General features: G+C 39.6%; 1 protein-coding gene across 2 annotated transcripts in view; it reads right to left on the minus strand.

The window, feature by feature from the left end:
* Window positions 1–532: 532 nt before the first annotated feature.
* The window catches only part of SLC12A7 (solute carrier family 12 member 7), a gene marked incomplete at its 5' end in the record, with an annotated part of 61,190 nt that continues 39,962 nt past the window's right edge, over window positions 533–21,760 (minus strand). The window contains 12 exons of one of the 2 annotated variants that reach the window (XM_084280351.1): window positions 533–1,024; window positions 1,465–1,598; window positions 5,458–5,472; window positions 6,685–6,866; window positions 9,341–9,448; window positions 10,511–10,642; window positions 10,792–10,961; window positions 11,280–11,475; window positions 13,672–13,840; window positions 16,019–16,123; window positions 17,363–17,482; window positions 20,328–20,426. In XM_084280351.1, coding sequence (XP_084136477.1) covers window positions 933–1,024; window positions 1,465–1,598; window positions 5,458–5,472; window positions 6,685–6,866; window positions 9,341–9,448; window positions 10,511–10,642; window positions 10,792–10,961; window positions 11,280–11,475; window positions 13,672–13,840; window positions 16,019–16,123; window positions 17,363–17,482; window positions 20,328–20,426 — 1,522 coding nt within the window. In that variant the 3' untranslated portion in view covers window positions 533–932. The remainder of the gene's footprint in view (window positions 1,025–1,464; window positions 1,599–5,457; window positions 5,473–6,684; window positions 6,867–9,340; window positions 9,449–10,510; window positions 10,643–10,791; window positions 10,962–11,279; window positions 11,476–13,671; window positions 13,841–16,018; window positions 16,124–17,362; window positions 17,483–20,327; window positions 20,427–21,760) is intronic. The other variant, XM_084280350.1, reaches the window with a different exon arrangement.

The raw sequence follows: 21,760 nt of genomic DNA on the forward strand, positions 1-21,760 counted from the left end.
ATCCCTGGTATTCTCACTGAAAAGGTGAAATCACAGTCGGTTACCAAGAAGGCATCCCTGTCTTGAGCAGAGGAGAAGGAACACAGCTCTTCAATTGCCTCTTTGGGGTCTTCAAGTTTTTCTCTATCCCTGCAGGGGTAGCTTCCTCAATACCCTTTATACCATCTTAGCCATTCCCTCCCAGGGGTGATGTTTGACATGATTTGGGTGGAAAGTCGAGTACTATGTTCATCCATGTTAACATGTACTGCTTTTTGCTCATTCGCATATTTAGGGGTAGTGTTTTTGCAGTTACTGAAGCAAAAGGTCTTGCTCCGGGCACCATGGCCTTCAAAATTCTGCGTAGAAACCATCTGTCTGTTTATCCTGGAGTCTCTAGCAAAACAGGACCATTCTGCTGCCACCAGACTCCCTCCTTGGCTGCTTCTCACACCAACATTTTGGGTCTCCATCCACAACATTCGCATAACAGATAAGCGCACAGCGGTGTGTTTAACCTCTTGGGTGTAATTCCCACAGAAAGGAAGCCAACTTTTCCTAAAACCTTTTCCTTTTATTTAGATGCAGAACAAAGATTAAAATCATAAAAAAGATGCTTACATTTCTATGCGTTTAAAAATACCGTTGGATTACCATTCCTTTTCCTGTGTTTCAGCACAATTTAAGAAGTGTCAAAATATGCTACATATAAATATCCTAACCCATCCACCATTTATTAATTTACTACAGGAATATTTTCTACATATATCTATCTTCTTAAAATATAATTTAAATATAACTTTTTAATAGAAAAAACAGAACACATGAGACGATTCGGCTTGCAGGTAATTTTCAACGCACTAGAAATCTTAATGAAGCTGCTCATACTATGACAAATAAGTTTCTCAACTGAGGGTTGGGAAGGGGGTGTTTCAACAAAACGTGCAAACATGTCAAGAATAAATGGTGATCACTTCACGTCCACTGCCTCGGACCAAGAGAACTCTGTCCAAACCTTCTGTCAGAACTTCCAAAAACTCCATGACTGATATATCATTAAGTCAAGGAATTTATTCAGAAAAGAAACAAAACATCCACTAATCTCTCAAAGTCTTGACATTATGTAAAAATCAATTTCATCAAGGAGTTTTCCTGTGTCACCCTTTACTGTCTATATTGTAATCCACCTGCTTGTTCAAGTGGAAGAAAAAACTGATTTGGGGAAAATTTCTAGTTCTGACCTACAGAAAAGAGAAATTTTAAATTAAGTTCAAAATTGAGGAATGCTTTACATCAATAAAATAAAAATTAACATCAACACTACAAATATTGCTGAAAACTGTTTGTGGAACTGAAAGTCAGTTTCTTAAAGGCAAGCTTTAATACTTACCATGGTTACTAACGGTTATCCTGACTAGTAGACAATGTCAGTGTCTCAAAAATCAAACTCTGAATTTCAAGAAATATGAAAACAATAAAGGATACAGTTTTCATCCCCTTTTCTGTTCTTCGGGGGTCCAGGCATATTCAGGAGCACGAGCTCAGCATGCTGCGATTTATTAAGCACCACTCCATTCAGCTTCACAGCTGTGTGCATTCTTCTCACATTTGACTGATTCCTAGCATGGAAAAGAACATTTTTAAGTACTGACAGAATACATACATCTTTGAATTATGTATTATCTATTCAAACTTTAATTTATATGCTCCCAGAATAATCTGCTTTTATGGACACCAGCATTTGTACATATTCAAAACACATCTGACAAAATGCAGTACACCTAGGTCTTGGGTTATTTTTCTTTTCTTTTGAAAAGACCATTTAACTCTGAAAAGCAAACCATTCTAAGCACATTGCCAAAATGCACAAACCTTCAAATTATTAGTTACCTTTTACAAAAGATGAAGCAAAAATTCAGTAGAAATTAAGTTTAGTCAAAACCAATGAGAATCCAGTTTATTGTGTTAGATAAAAAGGTAACTGCAAACAAAGGAATTGCAGAAATGCAATGGAAAGATTACAGTATTCATGTTGGATAGTACAGTATTTCCTTCACTCTTATTTGAAAACAAGAGCACTCTCAAACTGGTGAAGAAAATACAGAAACAGTAAAAAATTTATGAAAAAAATACTAGTTTCTCATGTTGTTAAGAGTAAGGCAGTAAGCACCGAACCAAAATTGAGCCTCCCCGCTTCCATTCTGCGCATTCCATAAAGCTTTGCTTCTTGCATTCATAAATAATATCGTTGTAAATTTGCACACAAGAGCATAAAACTGCTAGGACTTTAGCAATTGCCTTATTTTAGGATCCATCATGGATCATATTTCAGTTGCTCTTTAGAACAAAAGTTTCCTTATAGTTTCTGAGAATCTACCATCCGGGGAAAACTAGCCAAGATCAGTAAGCAGTCATAAGCTACAGTGCAACAGAAATATCCAGACTCTACCTAAGCTAATTTATCTAAAAGATCCACTGACCACATACAGATTCTTTACAAGCAAAGGAAGCCACTTCAAAAGGAACCGCAAAAACACAGGGTGACAGCACATCAGAAACGTGAACAGTGGTGTGCCAAGAGAAGACACAGATATCTCACGCTATCCTGTGTGCTGTAACTAGTGGTCTCACAGTGAAAGGACAATTGTAGTCTGCTCCGCTGGGCTCACACGCTGTCCGATGGCAGAGAGATGGGTTAATAGCAGCAGGATTTAAGACATCCTCTGAAGCACCTGATCAAGCCTCACATCTTTTGCAGTCCAACAGCAATCAAAACTACAGCACAAACTCCAGCATTTTATCCCCTCAAGTAAACCACAGAAATTAATGAGAGCTCTTGTCCAAAATAACAAAATTTAGTATACCAAAAGTTACAGAAGGAAACATAAAACTTTGTTGTAATACTAGAGGTCATTTTAGGTGACTACACCAAGACCTAATCTTAGGATATTTTATCAACACATGGCTACCCTCAGATTATATTGGCTTATGCATGAAGCCAAGAACAGCAGCCAGATACAGGTTCATTCAAACATAGAGGGCCAAGAAAGATGGACAATACTGGGAGCAAGCATACTTGTGTTCTATTACAACCCACCCCTCCTGCCTTTTTTTTGATCTTCTATGAATGGAAAAGCATTGCCTGCCATGAGTGGAAGCAAGGGCAGGTAGTCTGGGAGGAATACAGGGAAACTGAGCAGCCAGGGATCAGGTTAGAAAAGCAAAAGCCCTGACAGAGCTAAATCTGGCCAGGGATGAAAAGGGTAACAATAACATTTTTACAGGTATATCAATGAGAAAAGGATGATAAGGGAAAATGTGTGTCCTCTCGGGAATGAAACAGGTGACCTGGTTACCTGGGATAAGGAGAAGGCTGAGGTACTCAATGACTCTTTTGCCTCAGTCTTCACTGGCAAGAGCTCCAGCCCCACTGCCCAAGTCACAGAAGGCAATGGCAGGGACCAGGAGTATAAGGAACTGCCCACTGTAGGAGAAGATCAAGTTTGAGAACACTTAAGGTGCACAAGTCCATGGAATCTGATGAGGTGCACCCATGTGTACTGAAGGAACCAGAGGATGAAGTGGCGAAGCCATTCTCCCATCATATTTCAGAGGTCCTGTCAGTCTGGTGAAGTCCCCACTGACTGGAAAAGGGGAAACAGAACCCCTATTTTTATAAAGGCGAAAAAGGAAGACCCAGGGAACTACAGGCTGGTCGGTCTCACCTCTGAGCCTGGCAAGATCACAGAGCAGATCCTCCTGGAGACTATGCTCAGGCACATGAAGAATAAGGAGGTAATTGGTGACAACCAACACGGCTTCACTAAGGGCAAATCATGCCTAACAAAGCCTTCTGTGATAGAGTAACAGAGATGGTGGACAAGGGAAAGATGACAGACATCATCTGCTGGAGCTGTGCAAGGCATTCGACTCTTCCAACATGACATCCTTGTCTCTAAATTGGAGAGACATGGATTTGACAGATGGACCACCCAGTGGATAAGGAACTGGCTGGATGGTCACACCAAGAGAGTTGTGGTCAATGACTCAATGTATAAATGGAAGTCTGTGACAAGTGGTTTTCCTCAGCTCAACAAAGCCAAGTGCAAGGTCCTGCACATGGGTCAGCACAATCCCAAGCACAGCTACCGGCTAGAAGGAGAACAGATGGAGAGCAGCCCTGAGGAGAAGGACATGGGGGTGCTGACCGATGACAAGCTCAACATGAGCCGGCAGCGTGCGCCGGCAGCTCAGACGGCCAACCATGTCCTGGGCTGCATCAAGAACAGAGTGGCCAGCAGGTCAAGTGAGGCGATTCTGCCCCTCTACTCTGCTCCTGTGAGACCCCATCTGGAGTGCTGGGTTGAGCTCTGGGATCCCCAGGACAAGAGAGACATAGAGCTGTTGGAGCAAGTCTAGAGGAGGCCACAAAGATGATGAGGGGGCTGGAGCCCCTCTCCTGTGAAAGTCAGGCTGAGAGAGTTGGGCTTGTTCAGCTTGGAGAAGAGAAGGCTCCAGGGGAACCTTATGGCAGCTTTCCAGTACCTGAAAGGTGCCTATGAGAAAACCAGGGAAGAACTGTTCAAGAGGGCATGTAGTGGTAGGACAAGGGGTAATGGTTTTAAACTTAGAAAAGGATAGATTTAGGATGGATATTAGAAACAAGTTCTTCAAGATGAGGGTGGTAGATCACTAGAACAGGTTGCCCAGAGAAATACTGGAGGGCCCATCCCTGGAGACATTCAAGATCTGAGCGACCTGATCTAGAGAAGATGTTCCTGCTTACTGCAGGGGGGTTGGACTAGATGACCTTTAAATATCCATTCCAACCACCTTACACATTATATGGTTCTATAAGAAGCTCAAGCTGTTAAACAGACAAAATGAAAACAACACTGTGTTCTGAAATAATAAAGAAGAACCATCACAAGTCATTTTGATCCAGGAACAAATAGAGATTTAGTGTCCCATTTTTTGTACTGTCATCCCCAAAGTATATCTGAACTTACGTTATTTCTACACATGTATGAGTTGCTAGAAGGGAGGCAAGTAACGGCATTTGAAGAAACATGAAGTTTCTTGCAAACAAATTAATCTTTATTGTCCAAGTAGTTCTATCACAACTGGGACAATTTTTCCAGAATGAAAATATATTCATTGTTTTAGCGTAGGTAATCAGAAAACATTAATTAGTGCAGGGGAGTACTGTCAAGTTTTACATTCTTAAAAGAAAGAAACTAAAATATATGTTCTGTGACTTACCTTGATTGGAAAGCTGACAATATTTAGAAAAAAAACATTAACAAGTCACAAAGAAGACTTTTTTTCAGTGATAAATGATGCTAAATCATAGTGTATAATACAAGGTCCAACACACACTGCCAATCATGATTCAGGAAACACGCATACAATGAACGAGACCGGGAGAACCAGGAAACACAGCCTACGTTGCTTAAGTGAAAGGAAAATTAGACTTACAGATTTCCCCATTCTCTACATGGAAGGACAGCAAAAGCACAGAGAAAAAAAAAGACAATTATGCTATCAGGTACATTTTTAATTCAACAGTATTAATAGATTTTACAGACACACCAAGTTTGAACTGTAATTTCCAACCTCAACTACATACAGTAGTTTCAAAATAATATCTCAAGTCTGCATCTTGCACAGGTTCTAAAATAGTAATAGGAAGGATAGGGGGGAAAAACCCCCACCCAAGAACTGGCGCATAATGCAGCCCACAACAAAACAGTGCTTTAGAGTATGAGTAAGAATTTGCACAAGGCAAACTGTTTCTGAAGAGCTCAGAGCAAATCTACTAAACAACTTAGGATTTCAAGGTGCCAGTTCCAAGTGTATGTAACTCTACAAGTCTTAGATTTCTAAGATATATTTCCTTTAAAGTTTCCCTTGAAATCCACAGCTTTGCTCTGGGTGTGCGCATAAAATAGCCTAGGCCATGCTTAGAACTGCATTCTCCCAGAACTCAAAGATGCACATGTGTGCTTGAGTTACGTGAGGAAGCAAACAAGCTGATGTCTTTCTGTCACTGATTCTGTGTTTACTACGTAAGAGCTACTACCTGTGTCAAACCTTACCTCTTGACTTCTAATTAAGAAAAAGACATCAATGAATATTTCAACAGGAAGTACTTAATATAACAAGACATACATATAAATACATAATTTACAGGATGAGGGCCAATTGTCCTTTAAAAACAAAACCACTCCATCCAAAAACCAAAACATAAGCTAAAAAACACATTAAAACATGTCTTGAAAGAATCTGCTTCTTGGCAGACTCTCCAACCTAACCAAACACAATAAAGGAGACAGAGAAATGATAGACAGGAATTTGTTACCCACAGGACTAGAGAAAACCAAAAGTTATCTTGAAGCATTTTAACATACACGCTTTCTGACACAGCCCAGGAGTTGACCCTACAGCTTGAAGTCTATCATATTTTTCACTGACAACAGTCTTGTGAATGTGTCTTTACAGTCACTGCTGTTCCCCTCAAGGCCATTCTAGTTTCACAAAGATGACATTTAAGTGAAGTTCTTGGAAAGATCATGATTGTACTCAACTTTAAAGAAACAAGAATCTCTTTCTTATGAAACCCAGAACAATAACAAAACCAAAAAGCCACAGACTAAAATACACACAATAAAAATGCAGAGCTTTAAATACCATGTGCATACTTACGGCTTTATGCTGAATATATCTTTAAAGTCAGACACATTTGACTCTTTATTTTTATGCTTTTCAGCTACAAACTTCTCTTTAGTCCAGGTCATTTGCACTTTTTCTGGCACAGGAGAAGCCACACTTGCTTTGACTGCTGGAGCTGAGTGTGAGGCAGTGTTTCTGTCATGGATCAGCTGAGCCTGGCAACAAAACGATCACCCCAAGATTCAGTCAAAACCAGCATTTATAGATTACATGCTATTAAAATTTCACAGCAGTGGAACTGAAGAAGATACAGAAAAACACACACCTGACTGTGAACAAACACTAGATGGTTTTGACTACAGAATCAAACGAAGCTGCTTGTAAAAATGTAGTTATTTGTTTATATGCACAGGTTTACATCTGGGCTAGGACATTATTTTTGTCAGGAACTAAAGTGAGGTTGAATCCAGCCTAAGGGTACTTCATTAACACCAGGGTGTTTTGCAAGTGAAAAGAACTGAAAGCCAGTGCTTTCAATCTTCATCAGGTACATTGTTGTAAACACATCAGTTACACAGTGTTGAAGGCACCCGCCCTTAGTTGAACTACCAGCATGACTCTCATGATCCCAGTAACACAATGTTGGGCTGGCTGAATTGAAGGCCACCTACATTCCATTAGATTATTTATGCACAGATTATATTACATAACAAAAGCCAATCAATCTAACCATAATGGGCCTTCTCTTCCCCTATAATAGCAGAAATTAAGACTCCAATACTGTTCCCACATGCATATACACTTCTGCAACAATATTAATTTGAACTAGTGATACTAATGTTCTGGAGATTATAATAAAACTAGAGGGAAGAGCTTAGTTAATTTAAGAGAAGATAGATGACCAGGTTAAAGAAAGGGCCTGGCACAGCGAGTGCACATACTCAACTTGCATAGCTCCAGAGGAAGTGAAGGCATAATTAAACATTGTTTTCTAATGAAAATGCAAGAGGTAGGTTAAGATATCCTAATTAGAAACAGCTGGATATGGATTTTATACTTGGACAAGGCAGGAAGTTACTACTAGATGTTCTTGGAGCTATCAGGGATTTTACTTCAGACCACAAAATAAATTTAGTGGTATTTTGAACATTGCAGATTTTACCCTGCCTGATATGAAGGTAAAAAACTGAAGCTATAGGGGTGACAGTTACATTCAGGTAAAAGCAAGAAAAGGTGGGAGGGGTGGAAGAAGCGAAAACTTCCAACCAACCAGTGAACTCACAGATTCCAACCAACTCAAATCTAAGAAGAAATTCTTTTCTCCATTACAATTTATATGCTATAGACAACAGAGCCTTATGTTCTTTGGCTACTTGTAAAGCATTCATAAGAATGTTATAAAACCTACTGTAGATCGATTAATCACTCAAACTCCACTGGAAAAATACTACTGCTCAATAAAGGAATGCAAAAAATTTAAAAACAGAGTACAAGAGAGCTTTTTTTTTTTAAGTTAAAAGATGTTGGGCAGGCTCCGATCAAAAGAAAAACTACTGATGAGAAGAAAGAGGATTTACTGCAACAAATTGCTGTAGCAATACAAGGCATCTTTAGGAACCTAAAAAAAAAATCCTGCAAAATGGAAAGAGAATAAATAGAGTGATTAAAAGAAAAATTTTAAAAAAATGAACTGTGCTGACTTGTAGGATTACAAGCCCTTATTCTTGTGGCATTGCTAGCCCTTATTTTTGTGGGACACTTCAATTTACCAGATGTCTGCTGGAAGTATAATACAGCAGAGAGGAAACAGTCTATGAGGTTTCTGGAGTGCGTGGAAGACAACTTCCTGGAGTAACTGGTGAGTGAACTGACTAGGGAAGGCACCCCACTGGACCTGTTGTTTGTGAACAGAGAAGGCCTGTGGGGAGATGTGATGGTTGGAGGATGCCTAGACCATAGTGATCATGAGATGGTAGAATTCTCAGTATGAGGAGAAGTGAGGAGGGGAGAAAGTAGACTTCCACATTGGACTTCCACAGTGCAGACTTTGGACTGTTCGGATAGCTGGTAGATAAAGTTCCATGAGAGACAGTCCTTATGGGCAAAGGAGCCCAGGAGGGATGGAGGCCCTTCAAGATGGAAATTCTGGCAGCACAAGAACAGGTTGTCCCTGTGTGCCAGAAAAGGAGACAGGGAGTAAACCAGATGGACTGAGCAGAGAGATCTGGGTGGACATCAGAATAAAAAGGAAAACCTGTGAGCTTTGGATGAAGGGAGCCAAGCATCTTAGGAGAACTACAGGGATGAAGTAAGATCCTGTTGAGAGAAAGTCAGAAGGGCTAAGGCCCAACTTGAACAAGACCAAGTCACAAAGCTAATCATCCCAGTTGAATAATCATAAACCCTAGCTACTGATATATGCCAAGTTTGGAAATGCCCTGGATATATTCCACACCAATGATCAAATATTTTGCTAGCAAATACTTGCACTACTCTTCACAAGAATAGGAAGAGTCCAAACTTTTGTTTAAATAAAAAGGATTCCCCTCTGTTATTTTAATGTTTCAAGTGAAGCCTGCTGTATATTCTACTACTGTAGAACACTTTTAACTAGTTAGAAACTGATTGGAAGTTATGACATAGAAATACTGCTTTTGCATTTTTCACAGAACCAAATATAATTCTCTACCTCTCTTTCCCTTTCGTTCTTTGATAGCTGCATCTGTTTTAGCATCTGAGATCGCTGTTCCATCATAAGTGTCTTCTCATATGTGAATGCAGAAATATCATTTTCAAACTGCAAAAGAGATGGGCATTAGAACATCTGAAAAGAACTGCTTACATGAACTGTGTTAGGACAGTGTACCACATTCATTCCCAGATGCATTTATGGCATTTGAATGCTCCCAAGCATAACTGATCAATCACTTCTGTCCTCATTCTTTAAACATGATCTTCAAACAGCCATCTTGAACACTTAACTATCCATCTATACCAATACCACTGTGATTTTTATCTAAATTTGAGGTAACTTGGAAAGACCTTCCACCGAAATGAGAAAGGGTTGAAAGCCCATATTTCATCTGGATCTGCACTGCTGCCTTCTAAACACATGTGCATACTTGTTTCCTTCAAAATTGTCCAGAGCCACAAAATAACAGGTTGTCCTTTCACCACTGAGAAAGGTTCACATATAGAAGCATTTATGAAGAGTCTATCATATCTTTTTGCTGCTGTATGTAAGATACAGTGTAAAAAGCTATAGCAGTCATCTGTGCTACTGATGATGTATCTCTTTAGCAGTTTATAACCAGTATTTTAAAAAGGAAAAAAGTTTAAAATTCATTCACTGTTTAATTTGTGAATCTGTAGTTACACTGTCTTGCTGTTCAGTGCCAAAGATGTTGGCAATGCCAAACCCAACAAACATACTCTAATGGGGGCCTAGGGATTCCTTATTCCAGAGAGATTCATGCAGCAGTTGGAGAAATGGACATGTTCATCCTCTCTCACACTGGATGCCATGAATTATAGGATTAGGTACACTCAGCTTTCCACTTCACTGCCTGTTACAAAATCCAAGCTTTTCCCTCCCAAATAAAATCTCTCTGGAATAATTCTCATAAGTCAAGTAGGCATTAAACACACCAAAATGGCTCAACTCTACTTCACAAAATAATTAAACTCCCTGCCACATTGTGACGTGGTAAAACAATGCTGCCTTTAAAAAAAACCTTGTTTGTGGTGGGACTGTAATCTTTCCCTTTTTATATTTGGGCAAATAACTGGTAACATTTTCCCAAGTTAAGTCTCAATTACACCTAAAAAAGCCCCCAAAACCAAAACGGTAGTAACATACCATTTCAACAACTTCCACTTCAGCATTCAGTCTAAGATGATACAAGAACATCTGAAGATCCTTCTTCATTTGAATGCTGTTATCATCCATTTGAGCAACAGTGAAGATACGCATTTTACATTTTCTCCAAACCTATCAAAAAGGTACATTATAACCATCTGTGACACGGTGATTGCTGCAACCACACGTTAACTATCAGGGTGAAAACGTATCTCATTAGAAACCTTCAGAATTTTTCAGGGCTATAAAGTAAGATTCCAGCCATTTTCTGCTGTCCTTGCCTTGTGCTGTCGAAGGAGAAAAGGCAGTAACATCAGCATACCACCGTCATGAACAATCCACCACACATCTATGTTTCCTTCAGTAAAACGTTCTTGATTGGTTGGAAATAAGTCAATGTTTTTAGCCACCAGCAGCGCTTGTTGAGCTGCTGTTGTCTCTCGCACAGTGTCTGCAAGGGAAAACAAGACATTCAACCAAGAATTTCTACTTTTCATTCACAGGTTGGGTTTGGTTTTTTTAATTCAAAAGCTTAAATCCTCCCAGATTCTGCCAAGGCAAGAAAGGAGCAATCTGGGTTTAGTGAATAACCTGCTTAGGTGAAGAACAAGAGAAGACATGGTTGAAGAGAAAACCCACTCCACATGAAATGGGGAAGTATTCAGCTTTCCACTGGATGTTTTAGCATCACACTCTACTCCTCAACTCCCCCCCTCCCAGCAAATACACTGTATTACAAATGCATAGGAGAAAGTAAACAAACACCTACCAACAAAATTTTTCCACGAGAAACGATTTTCTGTCTGCTTCCATGAATGTGGCCATGCCATCAGGACTGTGTTGTGCTTCATCCCTCCTAGGCCAGCTGACTGAACCAAATAGGATATTCCATCTCTGAGATTAGGAGACACCACAATCTGGCAAAATCCTTTTGTCTTTTCTACTGCCATTAAGTTCTTAATGTTCTGGAAAAGGAAGATTACACATGGGGAAAGAGTCATCAACACAGCTAATAAACACCAAAAGGAGCGACATCACCAAGTAAGAGAAAATATTAGCTACAATGTACAAACATCATCAAGAAAATAGAATTTTCTGAAAGACTGAATGTGACTCTAAGACAACAAAAACCCGAAATGCACATCTAAATAAAAGGTAGATTTTCCATTGCTTCAAAAATTCAGCCTTTTATTTTCAAAGAAGATATGAGTAAAACCGCATTGACAAAGATAAAAGTAATGCTGCTTCAGGTAAAGTCAAAACCTCTGACTATCAAAGCAACTTATGTTTGGAATGACAAGTCCTTTCTTTAGGAATAGGAAGGGTTTGGAAAAACAGGATGCAAAGGACTTTGGAAGAGGCCACCAAAACTCCTTAAAATCAGATGGCCTTGGCTAAATACTCACTTCAGCTTATAGTAGTGTCAACCGTTGGGATCCCCCTGTCACTCCAGAAATACAGATGGGTTCTGACCTTTCAGAGTTGGATGGTATTAGAGTACACTGGACACTGGTGTCTACTAATGCTTGGTACTCTTGTGGATCTGATGAGCCAGGCCATCAGATCCACACAGTCCAATAAATTCAAATGTCCCTTTCCTCCACCTGGCTGAAGGCAGGGCCCCCCTAACGTTGCTCATCATATTTGCTGTTCACCTCTTGCAAAAAAGACTTAGAGGCCCCTTCACGAGGATCACTGATGCAATCACGCAGTCTGGTGGGCTGCCTACTGGAAAGAGCGTAGCATTCCCCCTGGAGGAATCTCTTTTTACAACTGTGTTGCCTTGCAATTAATTTACTTGGGCTCAGAGGGATGAGGTAGGCTTCCCATCCTCCCACTTCCTCATGTCTTCGCCATGCTCACAAGTGAATTTAAATTAAAGAGGTAACATTTCAAATCCTTGTAGGTAAACAGTTTCTGTTTAAAGGTTTTATTTCAGAGGCCTGATTGCATTCTTAGTCTACTCACACATGTTGATAATAAAAGCTTAAAAACAACCACTTTCACAATACATCACTGCTGGATGTTTTCCACCATGCTTTTAAGCTTATTTCTCTTGGACCCACCTGGCTTCATACTTGGTTGTTTTAAAACCCACTACGAAAAAGTCTGAACAACAAGAAGGAAAAACAAGACAGAAAGCTGGGAAAAGGATAATTAGCTTTAACTCCATTTCAACATCACAAATTTTAGTCTATTTTAGAGAAACTAGGTCTGAACAAATCACAGGCATTTTTACACAGCTTTGTGAATGACTTAGTTGAAATACCAACTATTTTGGTCCAAGAGTTTTTTCAATAACACTGAAGATATTAAGAATTTTTGGAAGATATAATAGCAATCAAATCCTACTTCCAGAGTAGACTATATAGTTTTCTAAAGGCTGCATTTTTCAATGTATTCAATAAAATACATGAAACATGGTATTTTTAAAATTTTTTTGCCACTCTATAATCCCACGGGTATGAGAGTTTGCATAGGTAAGCCAATATAATTATCTATACCAAGTTAGCCCCAGTACTAGTTTAAACAAAGTAGTACTACACAAGTTGTTTAAAACCAATCAAAAAGGGACGTGCATTTTGCATTTTAAGTCCCAGCTGTATGAACAATGGATCTTTGAAAGGTCATACTAGCAACTTCCCTTTTTCCTTCAGGAGACAATTTAAAAGTAAGTTCATATAGTTTCAAGGGCTTCCATCAAAAAGGTCTGTGCATGTTCAGCTGGGTAGCACAGTCAATTACTGATAAGGTGTCAGGGGGAAAAAAAAAGTGCAAATTAAATTAACTTGTGTTTGTAATTACAGCTAGATGTTATCCTAAAATACATGACAACCTACTCAGGAAGGATGCTGTTTACAGTTAAGCAGCAGAGCAGGGTTTTGGCAGAGACTACTATACGTATGTATCTAGGCGATGAAATTATGCCAAATAGAACTGCATTTGTTTGGTAAAGGTTATTATTTCATCCCGTTGGGAAAGCATTTTTCTACACACACCAACCTATTCTTCATCTATAATCACTGATTGTGCTTAAAGCAAAAATGGATGTTTTGTTCAATACTTTACTACAGTTTGTTCTAATTGAAGATATTAGTTATCCAGATTCATCATTTAAATACTAATGGAAGTTGCAAGTGATTGTAAACTCTATTACATACCTCTTCAGCTTTCTGAGTTTCTGTACATTTATCCAAATAGACTCCCTGAAGCACAGAGCCCACAATAGTTAGTCCTTTACCAGCCTTCAACTGAGAGGTGAAAGAGAGCAATCTAGGATGTTTCACCAACTGCTTACTGTCCAAGTTCAACAGGACCAAAAGTTGAGGTCTGTAAAAAAGAAATAGTTAAACACACGTGCATATATAGAAAAAAAAAAATCAAGAAAGTTAAAATCAGCAATTAATAAAATGTATATTAAATGCTTAATTCAATGGAAAACATTCAACTATCAAGCAAGTTTTATCTGCAATCGCAACAACACTTCACATACAGAATACCTACATGAACCACCATACCATCATTCCGAAAATCTGCTTCGAAGAATATTTTTACCAAGAAAATGATGGAATCACCATTATCACCCTTCCAAGGTCATCTAGTGCACCATGTTGCTTAAATGGGTAAAACACTGAACGCACACCAGATTAACAGCTCCATCCATCTGGATTTTTAAAACCTCCAGAGAGATATTACCACCTCTGAGTAACCTCTTCCATGCTTAATCATAGTAATTTCAAGGTTTTTTTCCCCCCTCTCCATTTTATCATGTTCACTTATTCTCGTACTATATACTGCTGTAGGGAGCTTGACACCATCTTCTAAGCAACCTTCTCCTAGGTACTGGATGCTTACTAGTTAGTTATATCAGCTTTTCAGCTCCCCTTTAGAGCCTCCTCCTAGCTCCCTTCAACCTCTCTCCACAGGACATATGCCCCATCTCTGTGGTTCTCTGCTGATCTCCAGTTTAGCAATGCCTTTCCTACATTAAGGTCCCTAAAACCAGATGAAATATTCTAGATGTATTCTAATGAGCACCGAGCAAAGAGGAATACTACTTCCCAATTATTAACTTCTCAGGATACAAGCTATGCAGCTGATGCAGTCCAGCATTGTCACCAACGAGACACACTGCTGGCTTACTATCTACTGGGAACCACAGGCCCTTTCCACCACAGCAGCTTCCCAGCCTTCTACCATTGCACTGGACAAGCCCATCTTAGATATTGGACTTTGCACTTCTCCTCCTGGATTTTCATGATTGTTTTTGTCAATCCGTTCCTCTGCTTGCATAGGTCCTTCCAAAAGGACGGTCATACTCTTAACCGCATTGACATCCCCCAAATCCAATTTCAACTGCATCCCTCGTTCAGAAACAGCTTGTTTCCTTTAGTTAACATCTAATCTGATTATTTTCCCCCTTAAAACCCCACATTTCATAATTTTCCTTTTATTACTACAAACTGAAGAGAATGACAGACTTGGAGCCTTCTTCCTGCCTCAAAACCCTCAGTTTAAAACTTAACAAGAAGTTCCAGTTCAAGTAATTACACTGACACAAGAGAAGGATAACATGTAAAACTGAAGCAATGTCAGACATTTAAACAGGAATGCTGTCAATCAGCACCACGTTACATTGGTCCTTCTGCAATGCCAAGTTGATACTAAGAAAAAGGTAGTGGCTCATGTATTCCCTGCGTATGTGCATCGGTCCCATGAAAAATGGTAAAATAATGCCATGAAATTGAAGGGCAACAAAACATTGCATGTGTATGAATCCAGGGATACGATGACAGAACAGTGGCTATAATTCAAGTAGCACATTCGTTACCAAAACTGTGTGTGCATGTTCCACTGATAACAGTTCTTCTGATTTGCATCACATTCATCAGAATGACAATGTGAAAATATCAGTATGTTTAACAAGTAAAAAGAATATATTGCAAAACTAAGAGCAGATATCTAACCTCATTATATATAAATGCATGGCAAATGTGAGATTGTGTTATAATGATATCTAAGCAATTTAGAAAGCATTACTATTACATGAAGCTATACAAAAAGATTGCCACAAAAAATGAATTAAAAAAATAGTGGATCATCTGTAGATTTATACAATCAATTTCAGAAAATATAGGAGCAAAAAAAACCCCAAGCTTCGGGAACTGCAGCATTTCTTTCATAGAGACAACAATAACTGTTCCTTTGAATCTGAAAGCCTATAACTAATCAAACATTCAAATTCTTCTGCACTTTGGAAAACTATGTCAACACCCCACAGATTTAAATTCAAGTCAGTCAGCCCATATTACTGACAAAGTTGATCACATGGAGACCGTAAGCTGTGTTCTGTTGCAGTAAAACACTACTACTGCATTGATATCATTGCCACGCTGAAGTTAAAACACTATGCTAATGGTGAGTTTCACTTTGGCTATTGGCTTTGTCAGTGGTTTTCCCAATAAATCTATTTCAAGAATTACGTGATCTTGGAAGCACAGGACTTACCTCCAGTTCTTGGTGTGAGGCGGCCCGTCTTCCACACGAAGCAAAGCATAGCGAGCTGCATTCAGAGACAGACCTCTGATTCCATCACCCCATTCTTTTTCCGCTCTTCAGGGTGCAGAAGAGATTCAATTAACAGCATCCAGTTTAGTTATACAATGTATTTGTATTATATTATACACTTTCCCTCATGAGGGATAATGCATGAATACATTAAAAAACCCTCATCATGCAGATTTAAATCAAGAATGAAGACTAGCCAAGATGAAGCAGTCTCAGGTCCCTTCAAGAGAACTATTTATTAAGTATTTTATAATATTTATTATGGTCTGTTTTATTCATACTTCAAAAGCTTTTTTGTAATCATAAGAGCTACTCACATTGCTTTTAACCACTAGAATGAATAAATGATGGATACTTAGAGGGAATTGTTTTAAAGCAGCCCAAAGAATAACTAAAACTTGACACTGTATGGTTAGTGTCAGATCCTCCCTGCAACACCACTACTACAGTTTATTTTATGTATGTGTATAGCTACATACACAGACACAAGCAGAACTGTTACCATCTGATCTGACTTCCTGCCTAAAAGAGGCAAATTAGTTTCCTTACAAAAGGAAAACACACATGACATTTCCTCTACTTTTTTGCATGTGCCGTTTAGTTGGTTGGGGGGAATTTTTGGGGGGTGGGGTATGGTTTGATTTGCTTGTTTAATTAGCTCATCATACTCTTTAAATCTACTGGCACAGCATTTCTTACAGGAGTCTCTGTGTCCCTTGTATAAGGCATAAACTGCAAAGTACGTTGCAATTTAAAAATTACACAAGCCTTCAGCAAACAGATAATATGCAGTAGGTGCTCTGGATTATTCAAGATGATTCATATTAAAAAGAGTTAAGTCCACACAAGAGGGGAGTTTTTGGGCTTTAGCCCAAAGTTAATGGTAAAGTAACTACAGTTTTGTAATAGCTGCTGTTTGACAGTAAAACGTGACATTCCTGAAATACCAAAACTTTACATCATAATCTCTGCTAAAATGAAAATTTCCCAGCCTTATTGATTCTTATTTTGACCAGTTCTGTCTGCCAAGAAGTTTGAAATAGAACTTCCAGAGAAATTAGAACCTGAAAACTTATCATAATCAAATAAAAAAAGACTTATCCTCATAAAAATCTCCCCTCAGCCTCCTCTTCTCCAGTCATGACCCTCAAGAGATGTGATCTTACCTTCTTTCAAGCAATACTATTAATTCTATTATTTCCATTGTATCTATGTTATACAAAAGTGCTTATTGCTGAAGGTTAAAGATATTAAATATAGAATAAATAAGATATATGGTCTTACCCTCTATATTCTATGTATTTGTATATACATCCTGCGATTAGCATGGCAACCAAAGCATAGTACCATGAGCAAATGAACATCAAGGCAAGACATAAACTCATCCCCAGGAATGAAAGGGTCCTAAAAGAAACCATTTTTTTCCATTTTTTTAAATAGGCATGCAAATGTTCTACAAAGTCAATCTCTTAAAGTTAACTTCCAGAAAGGCCATTTCTTAGCTACTATATAAAGCGACAATGTTCCAATTTTAGTTTTAAAAAATTACATTCTGAAACTTTGTGTGACATAAGTAATACAAGTGAACTGGATATAATGATAGATTTACTGTATTTTTCAGTTCTGAAACTGTCAGTACCTCCAAGTAAGGTCAGTTACATAGCAACACATTGTTCTCATTTACTTACTGTTGATTTGAATTTAAGCTTAAAAAAGCCCCAAAACTCAAACAATACTAAACATCATCGTTACTTACAGCAAAAATAGTTGATTAGTTTTAATTGAATTTGACTCATCAATTATATTCTCCACCTCCACTGTGTCCTGTGTCTTAAGCAAGAGCACAGGACAGTAAAAGAATACTGAAAACAGTCTTTCAGAGGCTATGAGCTGGAAAACTGACAGAAGCGTTTCCACATTAAAGTTTATATGCCTGGTGTGCTCACTCTATTAAGACAAATGTGGGTCAGCAGAGAACTGGAGAGTTTTGTGAATACATTGTCACATACAACACCCCAGACTTCTTTCCACCTGATTTCCAAACTGGAGCTATCTTTCACTCTGGCGACAAAGAGTGCCAGCTAACCCAACTTTTGTTTGGTACCTGTAGGTTGCTTCTTCAGTCCCATGCAAGCCCATTGAGTCCAAATGCATCCAGTTTTAAAACAAAAGAAATGCTTTCTACCTGTTCTGAGGGCATCAAACTAAATTTAGTTTGTGTGAAAGAACCGATAGCTACTCCATGCTTTACTCAGACACCGAAGAGTCTACTTCACTCAAAAAAATGAAGTCACAACCCAATCCTGGCGTAGCATTCTGACACCTGCTTTGGGTAAAAGTGGTTGCATAGTCACACAACTATCTCTCTGGGAAAAATATATATATAAAAAAAAATAACTGCTGCCAAATGGCTACAAACTCTTGCTTCTGCCATGTCAGAATCCTTTGCTTTTCCTTCCTTGCCATAGTCCATCCTGTACCATCTCGCTATCCTCCATCTCATCCACCTGCCTTAGCTTTTAAGCTAAACTTTTTATACAAGTGGCCTTTACTGACTTACAGAATCAGAGAACACTAGGAGTTGGAAAGGACCTCAAAGTATCATCTAGTCCAACACCCCTGCCAGAGCAGGATCACCCAGACTCAATCACACAGGAATGTATCCAGGTGGGTTTTCAATGTCTCCAGAGAAGGAGACTCCACAACCTCCCTGGGCAGCCTGTGCCAGTGCTCCATCACCCTCACAGTGAAACAGTTTCTCCTTATGTTCACATGGAACATCCCATCCTCCAGCTTGTATCCACTGCCCCTTGTCCTATCGCTGGCCATCACTGAGAAGAGCCTGGCTTCATCCTCCTGACTCTCACCCTTTACATGTTTATAAACATTAATAAGGTCACCCCTCACACTCCTCTCCTCCAAGCTAAACAGGCCCAGCTCCCTCAGCCTGCCCTCATAAGGAAGGTGTTTGCTCCCTTAATCATCTTGGTGGCCCTGTGCTGGACTCTTTCAAGGAGTTCTATGTTCTTCTTGAACTGAGGGGCCCAGAACTGGACACAACATTCCAGGTGTGGTCTCACCAGGGCAGAGTAGAGGGGGAGAAGGACCTCTCTTGACCTACTAACCACAGCCCTTCTAATACACCCCAGGATGCCATTGGCCTTCTTGGCCATGAGAACACATTGCTGGCTCATGGTCACCCTGCTGTCCCTTAGGACCCCCAGGTCCCTCTCACCTATGCTGCTCTCTAACAGGCCAGCACCCAAACCTATACTGGTACTTGGGGTTGTTCTTCCCCAGATGAAAGACCCTACACTTGCCCATGTTAAATCTCATTAACCTTCTCCCCACCCAACTCTCCAGCCTGTCTAAAACTCGCTGAATGGCAGCACAGCCCACTGGTGTGTCAGCCACCCTTCACAGTTTTGTGGCCTCAGCAAACTTGTTCCCTCATCCAGGTCATCAGTGAAGATACTGAATAGTACAGGTCCCAGTACCGACCCCTAAGAGACTCCATTAGATACAGGCCTCCAGCTGGACTCTGTCCCATTGATCAACACTCACTGGCTTCTTCCTTTTAACCAGCTCTCAATCCACCTCACTACTCGAACTTCCAGACCACACTTCCTCAGTTTAGCCACAATGATGCTGTGGGAGATGGTGTCAGATACTTTACTGAGGTCAAGGTAGAACACATCTACTGCCCTACCATCATCTATCCACCTGGTTATATCCTTGTCTACTGACTTATCTACTTCAGTTGTCAAATGTTATGTCAAATACATGATGTGTTTTAAAAACAGTAATCATATAGTTAGAGCCAACCAGATATACAAAAAACCCCTGTTTTAATGTGCAAGTTTTCTGTTTGGTTTTTTTTTTTTCCATAAAATTAGGATCACATCAACTTTCCTAAACATTCTTACCGGTTCTCCTTACCTATAAGGACAGACAATACATTTTTTCAATTTCATTCTCTCATATTCAGAAGATGTTTTGGTTTATAAGCAATATTAAGTATCATTTTATAACCCCTTCCCAAACCCTCTGTTAGCCACATGTTTTTGTGACCACAAGTATTACCAGCCCTGTTTCAAACACATGAAAACAAATGTCGCTTTTCTTGCATTCAGTGCATGAATCATAACTTAAGCAAGAATGAAGATTTTGTTTTACTATTGCAAGAAAACCAACAATTTAGGGCTGTGCAATTAGCTTCAACCCTTCTGAATGAAGAAAGATTCCCTACCAATGGTAATACTTGAAACGAGGTCTCCAGTTGGGAGTCCGTAGAAGGGTCTGAACTGCACAAGCCAGATTTACAAACATATAGCACATCAGGAAGAACCTGTTAAGAAAAACAAAACAGAGCATTTTCCAACAGGAAATTAACTAGACAAATTTGCATTAAAAGGCTGAACAGAATCAAAAAAGGGATTGTACTGTACTGGGTTTACTGTACACTGTGGTCAGTATAACAGGAGGTAGATGAAAATTAATACTTGTAAACTATTAGGCCCCAAAACATGGTATTAGCATTATGGAGCCTCAAACAAAGATTTCAGAGAAAACATAGCAAACAAGTGGAAATCATTGTGCACTGTTCTTCATGGGGAGTTCGTTTTCTTCGTAGTAGATCATATGATGCCGTGCTCTGGATTTGTAACCCAAACAGTGCTGATAATAAACAATCACAGAATGGTAGGGTTTGGAAGGGACCTCTGGAGATGATCCAGTCCAATCACCCTGCTAAAGCAGGATCACCTAAAGTAGGTTGCACAGGATTGTGTTCAGGTGGGTTTTGAGTATCTTTAGAGAAGGAGACTCCACAACCTCCCCGCAAAGCCTGTCCTATTGAACTGAAGTTTTTCCTCATTTGAAATGGAACTTCCTCTGTTCCTTACACCTGTTGCCCCTTATCCTGTCACTGGACATGACTAAAAGGAGTCTGGCCCTGTTGTCTTGACACCTACCCTTTAGGTATTTATAATCATTGATAAGTTCCCCTTTTCCTGACAAAACACACCCAGCTATCTCATCATCTTTGTAGCATCTCTGCTGGACTCTCTCCAGTAGTTCCCTGTCTTTCTTGAACTAGGTAGACCAGAACTACTCACAGTATTTCAGATGCAGCCTCTCCTGGCTTAGCAGTCACATCTCCCAGCAATGTGAGTGCTCCTGGGTGCATCCCCTCAGGGCCCCTGGATTTGTGAACGTTGAGTTTGCCTAACATCAAGGGAAAGTCTTCCTTCCTTCAGGCTTTCTCTCCTACCTCCAGGTAGAAGGGCCAGCCTTAGCAGTAGAGACTGAGGTAAAGATAGCACTCTGGCTTCTCTGTATCCTCTGTCACATTGGCAATAACATCATTCAGCAGCAGTCTACATTTTCCCCAGTCTTCCTTTTGCTGCTGGCATACTTGAAAAAGCCCTTTTTGTCCTTGACATCCCATGCCAGATTTAACTCAGTGTGGGGCTTAGCCTTCTTCATTGCATCCCTACATACTCTGATAACATTCCTTTCCTGCTCCCAAGTGGCCAGTCCCTTTTTGCACATGCTGCAAACTTCCATCTTCCATTGTGAGTTCTTCCAGAAGCACTTTCTTCATCCATACATGTCTCCTGCCTCCTCTGCTTGATTTCATACTCTTCAGGATGCACCGAATTTGAGCATGGAGGAAGTGGT

Source organism: Gallinula chloropus (assembly GCF_964237585.1).
Source record: "Gallinula chloropus genome assembly, chromosome: 2".
In the NCBI taxonomy this organism is placed as follows: Eukaryota; Metazoa; Chordata; class Aves; order Gruiformes; family Rallidae; genus Gallinula; species Gallinula chloropus.